This window comes from Uranotaenia lowii, chromosome 3 (genome assembly GCF_029784155.1).
Source record: "Uranotaenia lowii strain MFRU-FL chromosome 3, ASM2978415v1, whole genome shotgun sequence".
In the NCBI taxonomy this organism is placed as follows: Eukaryota; Metazoa; Arthropoda; class Insecta; order Diptera; family Culicidae; genus Uranotaenia; species Uranotaenia lowii.
Window position 1 is genome coordinate 238,112,104 of NC_073693.1, and position 10,057 is coordinate 238,122,160.

The window sequence follows — 10,057 nt, forward strand, 5'->3', positions numbered from 1 at the left end:
AGTATGCAAATATTCATATTCCTGAGCTATCAAAAGAGGTGGAAATATGCTCGTCAAAAACTGAAACTTTTTGTGTCGAAAACTAAAATTGAATGACGAAAACTGAATCATCGAGGAGTTTAAGAAAAAGGATAATAAAAACGTGGTTTGAAACTTTTGAACAACAAAAAAGGTAGAGAATGAAGAAAACAGTCTGATTCATATAGCCAATCATATTTAAAATGGAAAACTTTAGTCAATCAATTTATTTACATGGTTGTTCTGACAAAACAAGCAAGAACTGTCGAAATCTAGGTATTTTTCCGTATTTCATATGATTTCGATATCACAAAATAAAACACTAAAGGATTGGTTTATTAAATAATGTGAAAATTCATTTAAATTGGTTTTATGTCGTGAACTCGATCCCAAATGTAGACAACGATCACAATTGTACCGGATAAGATAATCAATAACTGTCCGCCAACTGCATCGTTGATATAAGTCGCGAATTACATAATGATGTTAAAACGACTATAATTGAAACAATAACAAATTGTAAAATTTATTACCACCCTTTCAAACTTTCAATATTTTTCCTTTAGGGAATATATGAGCATATTGGCAACCTTAAGTAGGGCGCTTATTTAACCAAAGAAACAGCTGTAATATGTGAATAACATCATTGTTTCGTGTTCAGACACTGAAAAAGTCTATTTTTTAACTGATTGAAACTTGAAATAGTAGATAAAAATTGAGGAGGTAGTAATTAAGCTACAACCGCTAAACGTAGTATTACACAATGTTTTTCTTGTCAATGTGTAGCTTGTATAGAATAAGTGAACTTATGGTGTACTCACGTATTGATAAACATTGATAAACAAATGGCAATATGTGACATAATTTGGTCATGCAACATAATCGACCATGTGACATCATCCGACCATGCAAAACTATCGGACCATGTGACATAATACAATCATGCAACATAATCGATAATGTGACATAAACTGACTATACAACGTAATCGACCATGTGATAGCATCCGATCATGCAATATAATTGACCAAGTGACATAATCCGGCCATGCAACATAATCGAATTTTCTAACGTAATCCAATCATGCACCATGATCGACCATGTAACATAATTCGATCATACAACATAATCGACCATGTGACATAATCCGACCATGCAACATAATCCAATCATGCAACAAAATCAACCATGTGACATAATCGAACCATGCAACACAATCGACAATATGACATAATCAGACCATGCAACATTATCGATCATGTAACAAAATCTGATCCTAACCGACCATGTGACATAATCAGATCATTCAACATTATCCACCATGAGACATAATCTTACCATGCGACATAATCCAGTCATGCAACATAATCTGAACATGCAACATAAACGGACCATGCAACATAATCTGACTGCAACATAATGAACAATGTGACATAATCTGATCATGCAACATAATCTTACCATGTGACATAATCCAGTTTGCAGCATAATCCGAACATGCAACATAATCGGAATATGTGACATAATCCAATCATGCAACATAGTCGACAATGTGACATAACCAGACTATGCAGCATAATCAGACCATGCAACATAATCGTATAATGTGACATAATCCAATCATGCTCGACCATGTGACATTATCTGACCATGCAACATTATCAACTATGTGACCTAATCGGACCATGTTACATTATCCGATCATGCAACATAATCTGACCATGCAACATAATTGACCTTGTGACATAATCCGACCATGAAACATAATCTGACTTTGCAACATAATCGACAATGTGACATAATCTGACTATACAACATAATCGACCATGTGACATAATCTAATCATTCAGCATTATCTGACCATGAAATTTTTTTTTAAATAGGCCCAACTTCAAGTTTTTAGCAGTAAAAAATGTAGGTATTTTTTTCACAGCTTGAAACTTCAATAGTTGAAACAATCTAGTTAATTTTATGCTCATATCGTGTTTTACATTAGTTTTGATAAATTTGAAATCATAATTTCGCTTGTCACGAATGTGATACATATCATGAAATTATGTTTCACAAAGTTAAACGTTACACTTTCGTTAGCTCACGGAGACTAAATTTGAAGAATTTAAATCCAATGGATTCGGAGATATAGAATGCTGAATATCGGTGTTTTTCGGCTTTGATTTCTTGGCGGTTCTTACTGTGTTAAGATAAAAAAAAACATTTGAAAAAAAAAATCTAAGTTCAGAGTTTAATTCAAAATTCTAAAACTTGTTCAAACTTAGTATTTAGCTACAGGAGTCAAAGTTTTGTAATAACGCTTTAACAGCCCGTCTGGCACTGGTGGTCTTATCTGCTGTTTGAGCACAGTTATCGATTTCCAATTTCCGTCTTTGTTTCAAATTCATGCAAATTTGGCGCAAGATTTTAATAAATGCAACCGATCGATAGACGTTGGGCGTGATAATTAACTCTTTATGAGACATCATTAATTTTTCCACTTCAACCCCTATACGTAACATTATTTGAGATATGATCGTAATAAAAACCGATTCAAGCATCAAAAAATCTAAGTATTTCCCGTTCCAATGAAAGTTGGATTTCATGAAATATTTTGCAACCGCAGTTATTGATACGAAAATTGACCGAAAAGCGGGTAGCGAATAGAAGACACCAGCAGCTTTTAATGCGATTTGACAGATCGCATAAATATATAAGATTCCAACATAATTGAAAATTTGATATTTAAGATATTTGTGACAATTTCTGAGAACATTCATTAATTTACACAGTGAAACAAAGAAAAATTGCCAATGATTTTGGGATAGAAATGCCACATTTCTTTTATAAACATCAACTAGAACTTGAACATAAATAAAAAAAAAGTGCTCCTCTAATTATGGTTTTAAACAAGACCACTTCTATCATGACTTCAGGAGACCGGTAATTGACACAGATTCCGTTGAACTCTTAATTTTTTCTTGAATTCTTTAAGCTGTCCAATTTTGAAATATATATTGAGAAATAAATAAAAAAATAGATACATGATTCTATTAATTTCAACTGTTATAAAAGTTACAATAATCATCAGATGTAATGTTAATAAAAAGGAAAACTGTCCACCACAAAATACCTTGAACTCAAAATCGGAGTTTCCATATGTTGAAAACTTGTTTTTTTCAATATTTTGAATTCCTAGTCACGAGATTATATGTGTAAATGTAAACAAACATTTTAGATAGCGCTGATGTGGTCTAGTGGATAGGCAGGCGTGAGTCTGGTAGCCAGGCGTACTGGGTTCAATTCCCGGTATCGGCAAGAAAAACTTTTGGGTTCGAATCCCATAAGTTGCCGTCAGGTAAGATGTGTTACATTGTATAAATAATTATATATATCAGAGAGAATGCATCTGGGGTTAATCTGAAGAGACTATTGCAAGCGGAGTGGATTGCCAACCATTGTAGGTCTCTGAAGGTTGGATGCCTTCTCTCGACGAACCATCGGCCGTGGAAGCCTGAGAAGCAATTCGAAGGCCAAGCCACACAGACATAGGCTGGACCTTGCTACCGATGGGGGACCCATACATACATACATACATACATACAAATGTAAACAAACATTTTATTACGAAAAAATACAAACACTGACATAAACTAGTCGCAACTTCTTTCCAATTAGAATATTTGTAGCCTGGACTACATATTCTATAGGTGAAATACAAATTTTAAAGTTGTTTTGATAACTTTTGCAGCAGTTTTCTGTGAATTCTTAAGATGTTTCAAACGACGTAACGAAAGCTCACGCGAGATATGTTTCGAAGGGAGGAGATCTACCGGAGACATATTTTTCTACATCATTTAATATCTGTTACAAATACCGGATCCAAGATATAACCAAGTTGAAAATCTCTATAATAAAGACAAAAAAAAAAAAGAAAAAAAAACGAGGAGTCATGTGCCTGGAATCTAATGCTTTCATTCTCCCATAATGCTCTTAAAGTCAATGAATTTCAAGATTTCTTATTAATGAGACAAGAAAATATATTTGGAAATCCAATCAAGATGCAATAAAAAGTTTTACGATACATTTTGAATGTTTCATCTTCTTTTTAGAGTTCGTTCAGATTTGAAAATAATCGTATGGGATTAAGAAAATTCTTTTATGCCAACCATCGTTTGAGTCACCCTTTTTTTTTTTTTTTTCCTGTTGGGGAGAGAGTCCACTGCGACCATCGAGTCGAGTCACTCTTGGTTGATACTTACGTCTTTCAAACTGCTGCGCCAAAGCCGATCCCGTCAGGACGGCCAGAAAGCTGACCAACCCGATCCAAACGGTCGTTGAAGGCTTCATCGTTGATTTATTTGTTGTCCGGAGGCACTACGCGATTCAACGCTAAACCGATGTTCTTTTCTTGGCACGAGATTTGGTTAAAATTACCCTGCAAATCGAAAGTTTTGGCCCAATGAGTCAAGATGTGGTTTAAAAGTATTATTCCAATATAAAAAATTACCTTTGATTGACAAATTTTCAAGCTCAGTTAAGGCATCAAGCATTTTTTTAAGACAATGGATATTGTGAAAAAAATATTAGTCATTAGTCCAAGTAGGACAGCAGTTCGTTCCAAAGAAAAATCAATCGAAATTTTTTTTTCAATCACCGCTCACTCCAATTGGAGATTTGATCAAATTGCGGAAACAGACTATACCGAAATCAAAAAGCCATTACCGGCTGCCAAAAATAAGCTAGAACCAATTATTAACAAGCTTGCAGCATGCATGAATAATGCGCAAAGACAAATTTGGTTTGAGTCAACGTTTCTTTGATTGAATTTGCTCCAGTGATTTGGTGCTGAAGATTGGAAACAAGCGACGAACCTGTGCTCTTGGGCAATCAAAAGACTTGGTTTGCGTTAATTTGACAGATTATATGGATTCAAGTCCTTCACCATCTAAAATCGTTTGGGTTGGCTTGAATCATCACGCTGTTTAAGATACTGTTAAACTGAATTGCAAATGTGCAAAACTAATAAAATCGAATAAACATAATTGACTAAAATTGTCAGCTGTGTGTTCAGTATGAATTGAGATTCAGAAATCAGATTTGATCGAGGTTTAGATTTCAGATTCAGTAATCAGTTCCAGAAATCAAATACCGAACTCATATTTAGAACTCTAGTTAGGAAAACAGATTCAGAACTCAGATGCAGAATTCAGATATGAAATTCATATTCAGAATTCTTATTCAGTATCATATGCGGTATCAAATTCAAAACTCCAAACTTCAGAACTTAGATTCAGAATTCAGATTCCGAACTCAGATCAAAACTCAGAATCAGAACTCAGATCCAAAAGTAAAAACAGAACTCAGCTTTAGAACTCAAAATTCAATATTCAAAACTCAGAATCAGAACTCAGATTCAGAACTCCAAATAAGAAGTCTGATTCAGAACTCAGGTGAGGAACTCAGAAGAAGAAGAAGAATTCAGATTCAGAATTCAGATTCAGAATTCAGATTCAGAATTCAGATTCAGAATTCAGATTCAGAATTAAGATTCAGAATTCAGATTTAGAATGATTCAGAATTCAGATTCAGAATTCAGATTCAGAATTCAGGTTCAGAACTCAGATTCAGAATTCAGATTCAGAACTCAGATTCAGAATTCAGATTCAGAATTCAGATTCAGAATTCAGATTCAGAATTCAGATTCAGAATTCAGATTCAGAATTCAGATTCAGAATTCAGATTCAGAATTCAGATTCAGAATTCAGATTCAGAATTCAGATTCAGTATTCAGATTCAGAATTCAGATTCAGAATTCAGATTCAGAATTCAGATTCAGAATTCAGATTCAGAATTCAGATTCAGAATTCAGATTCAGAATTCAGATTCAGAATTCAGATTCAGATTCAGAATTCAGATTCAGAATTCAGATTCAGAATTCAGATTCAGAATTCAGATTCAGAATTCAGATTCAGAATTCAGATTCAGAATTCAGATTCAGAATTCAGATTCAGAATTCAGATTCAGAATTCAGATTCAGAATTCAGATTCAGAATTCAGATTCAGAATTCAGATTCAGAATTCAGATTCAGAATTCAGATTCAGAATTCAGATTCAGAATTAAGATTCAGAATTCAGATTTAGAATGATTCAGAATTCAGATTCAGAATTCAGATTCAGAATTCAGGTTCAGAACTCAGATTCAGAATTCAGATTCAGAACTCAGATTCAGAATTCAGATTCAGAATTCAGATTCAGAATTCAGATTCAGAATTCAGATTCAGAATTCAGATTCAGAATTCAGATTCAGAATTCAGATTCAGAATTCAGATTCAGAATTCAGATTCAGAATTCAGATTCAGAATTCAGATTCAGAATTCAGATTCAGAATTCAGATTCAGAATTCAGATTCAGAATTCAGATTCAGAATTCAGATTCAGAATTCAGATTCAGAATTCAGATTCAGAATTCAGATTCAGAATTCAGATTCAGAATTCAGATTCAGTATTCAGATTCAGAATTCAGATTCAGAATTCAGATTCAGAATTCAGATTCAGAATTCAGATTCAGAATTCAGATTCAGAATTCAGATTCAGATTCAGAATTCAGATTCAGAATTCAGATTCAGAATTCAGATTCAGAATTCAGATTCAGAATTCAGATTCAGAATTCAGATTCAGAATTCAGATTCAGAATTCAGATTCAGAATTCAGATTCAGAATTCAGATTCAGAATTCAGATTCAGAATTCAGATTCAGAATTCAGATTCAGAATTCAGATTCAGAATTCAGATTCAGAATTCAGATTCAGAATTCAGATTCAGAATTCAGATTCAGAATTCAGATTCAGAATTCAGATTCAGAATTCAGATTCAGAATTCAGATTCAGAATTCAGATTCAGAATTCAGATTCAGAATTCAGATTCAGAATTCAGATTCAGAATTCAGATTCAGAATTCAGATTCAGAATTCAGATTCAGAATTCAGATTCAGAATTCAGATTCAGAATTCAGATTCAGAATTCAGATTCAGAATTCAGATTCAGAATTCAGATTCAGAATCCAGATTGAGAACTTAAATTCAGAAGTCAGATTCAGAACTCAGATTCAGAAGTCAGATTCAGAACTCAGATTCAGTCATTAGGTTCAGAATTCAAATTTAAAATTCAGATTTAGACTTCTGATATAGAATTAAGTTTCAGAACATTGAGCCAGAACCCAAATTTAAAACTAAGATTCAGTATTCAGATTCAGAATATCTGATTCAGAATCTTAGATTCAGAACTCAGATTCAGAACTCTGATTTAGAACTCAGATTCAGAACTCAGATTCTGATTCCAGATCAAAAATCCAGAATTTATACTTGAAACTTAGAGTCTGAACTGAGATTTAGAAATTTCATGAAGAACTCAGGTTCAGAAATCTTATTCAAAGCTTAGAATATGTACTCAAGTTTTAAGCTTTGATTCAGAACTCAAAATCAGCATTCAAAATCAGAATTCAGCATCAGAGTTCAGAATCAGAAATCAATATATAGCATTTCATTCAAGTTACATTCTGTTAGTTTTTCTTGAGATGTTCTCACAAATTTTTGATAGTTATATTATATTTTTGAAAGGTTCAAATTTTTTTCCAGCTAAAATTTCAAAAGTTTTTGAATAAATTTGTTCATCAAACCTTGAAAACCAATTGTAATAATAAACATTTTTTTGTCAACAATGAATTTATCATGCTAATATTTTTCATTGTACACAGTGTGTGAACCCGTTTAAGGTCCCGGCTGATGGCCATAAATCATGAATAATCTCGGAATGTTAAGTCGACGTCGAGCAGGGTCGAGTGCAATGTTTTCGGCTGCAGATTTTTTCTGCCGCCCCCTGCCGCAGATTCAGATCTCTCGGAATCTCTTTCATTAACAACACCATGCGACTTCTTTGTCCGCCAAATCTGAACGGCCTCCAAAAGTCCACGAGATGGTGACGTCTCGATGGGAGCAAACTCTTGAAAGGACGCTTCAACAGACGCCATGCAGCTTTACTCTTTTAAACCAATCTCATCTTGACTCTCGTGCTCGTGACTGTGGAATAAAAATCCACCCAAACCAAACAATCGTTGAAAAGATCAAAAAGTTAAGGCTGCACCATTTGGTTTCTCCCAGTCGCTTTTTTTCTTTTTATTTTTATGCAAAACGCTCTCGATTTGCCGACACTTTAAGGCGGGATTTTCAGCTTAACGTCTTTTTGGGTGGATATTTTGGGGTCATTATTCACAGTGGAACATTTGATTGGATGTTGATTTTTTACTTCTAATTTTCTATTGGTTTCATCTAATTGATCGAACATCTAACAGCATCGAGCCAAAGTTCATTGATCATCATCAAGAGCGCAAACATGTTCTTCACATTTCACCATGCTCCATCTATCGATTGGTAATCACACTTTTCATTCAACTGACTTTTAAAGGCCATCGATGTTTTGTCTGACGTTTAGCACAAGAATCCAAAAACCCCATCTGTTGCAACCACTGAAACCTTCTGTAGAACAGCTTTTCACTTTTATGTTCCGTGCATCTCCCTCAAGTAGTTAAAACCGCACAGTTCTTGATTCGCAACATCCTGAGTCTACTCAGGCCATTTCCCAATTCTGATTTGCGAAACAAGTTGATTTCCACTTCCACACTTCGAATCACAACAACCTTCACTCAGTCCCCGAAAGCACCATCAACAAGAACACTCACTTACTTAGCAGCTTTGAACAGCGTGTGGAAAAACAAAAAAAAAACCTCACAATAACCACCAGAGCCGAAAACCGCGCTGCTGCTAGTGGTAGCACCTGTGGACAACAAATAAAGAAGAAATTATGAATGCCTTAAACTTTTATATCGATTTCCACTTGCTGGCGGGCCACCCTCCGGGACACCGGACCACAAACAAAGCTCCGACACAACCACATAATCCATACGGTGTAGCACAGCACAACACGCGTGCTTGTTCGTTTCGGCTAGAACTCGCGGATCGTCGCGAGGCGACAAAAAAGCTCGCATCCCAGCGACTTCGGACGCAAAGCTTTCGGGGCCCGAGTGGATAATCGTTGGAGCGTCGGTTAGTAAACTTGACTACGAACACGATCTACTTAGTATACCGACCGAGTGTCAACAATGTTGTAGTAGAAGCGCACAAGCGGTTCTGATTCTAAAGATCGGGTTTAGTACACGACGACTGATATGAAAACATAGGCGTAGCGATCATGGGGAGTAAAGTGATTTTCACCATATCGAAGTTGATATAACATCAAATTGAATCTGTGGAAAAAGTCATAATTGAAGTTTTAATGTTGTTAAACAAAATTAATTTCTTCAGGGACCCTCAATGAATTTTTAACATCTTTAATATTGCATCATTACTGTTGAAACTTACGGTTTTCCTTGGTAGCAGCAAGCAGCAACTTCTGCTGCCACGAGCAGAACCAAAACAGTTTGTTTTGGTTCCGCATGCTTTGAGTCAATTCGCAATTGAAACAATAGCGGTGATGATTGATGATGACAGCTGATGATGGTAAACACGGTACAAATGTTTACATCATCACACTGTGAAGCCAAACAACTCAACTTAGGTTTGTGGTAACACAACAGTGTTGCCAAATATTCTGGGTAAGAATGTCAAAGTACTCATTGAGAAATGAGTACTTTCCCGGTTAAGGAATATAAGAAGTGGAAAGTGACAATTAGCTATCGCTAATTAATATAGTTGTATTCTACTGACCTCACAGACAAAACATGAATAAAGATAACTATATTCCACCACTGAAACCTGCGTTTTCAACAGGTTATGGGCCCAGATACGTCTGGAAATGGAAGTAAAGAGTTAGTGAGAGGGGTACTCTCAAGTAAATTAGCCTTGCGGTTAGCAAGTGCTTCAGCAGCCAGCGCAGAAGGACCAGCCGGGGTCGAGGAGCCAGCCAGAAGCCAGAGGACCATCGCAGAGGGCCAGCAAGCTGTCGGAAGTCCGCCAGCGCAGACACGAGCCCGAGGGTTATTCTCGATGCCGTCACG

The 10,057-nt window shown here is 35.4% G+C and overlaps 1 protein-coding gene across 2 annotated transcripts in view; it reads right to left on the reverse strand.

The window, feature by feature from the left end:
* Positions 1-8,889, reverse strand: part of LOC129756779 (circadian clock-controlled protein daywake-like) — a 67,329-nt gene extending 58,440 nt beyond the window's left edge. Inside the window, exons 1-2 of one of the 2 annotated variants that reach the window (XM_055753788.1) lie at positions 8,748-8,889; positions 4,272-4,447 (exon numbers count right to left, since the gene is read on the reverse strand). In XM_055753788.1, coding sequence (XP_055609763.1) covers positions 4,272-4,359 — 88 coding nt within the window. In that variant the 5' untranslated portion in view covers positions 4,360-4,447; positions 8,748-8,889. Of the gene's footprint in view, positions 1-4,271; positions 4,448-8,743 lie in introns of both variants that reach the window. The other variant, XM_055753787.1, reaches the window with a different exon arrangement.
* Positions 8,890-10,057: the final 1,168 nt, after the last annotated feature.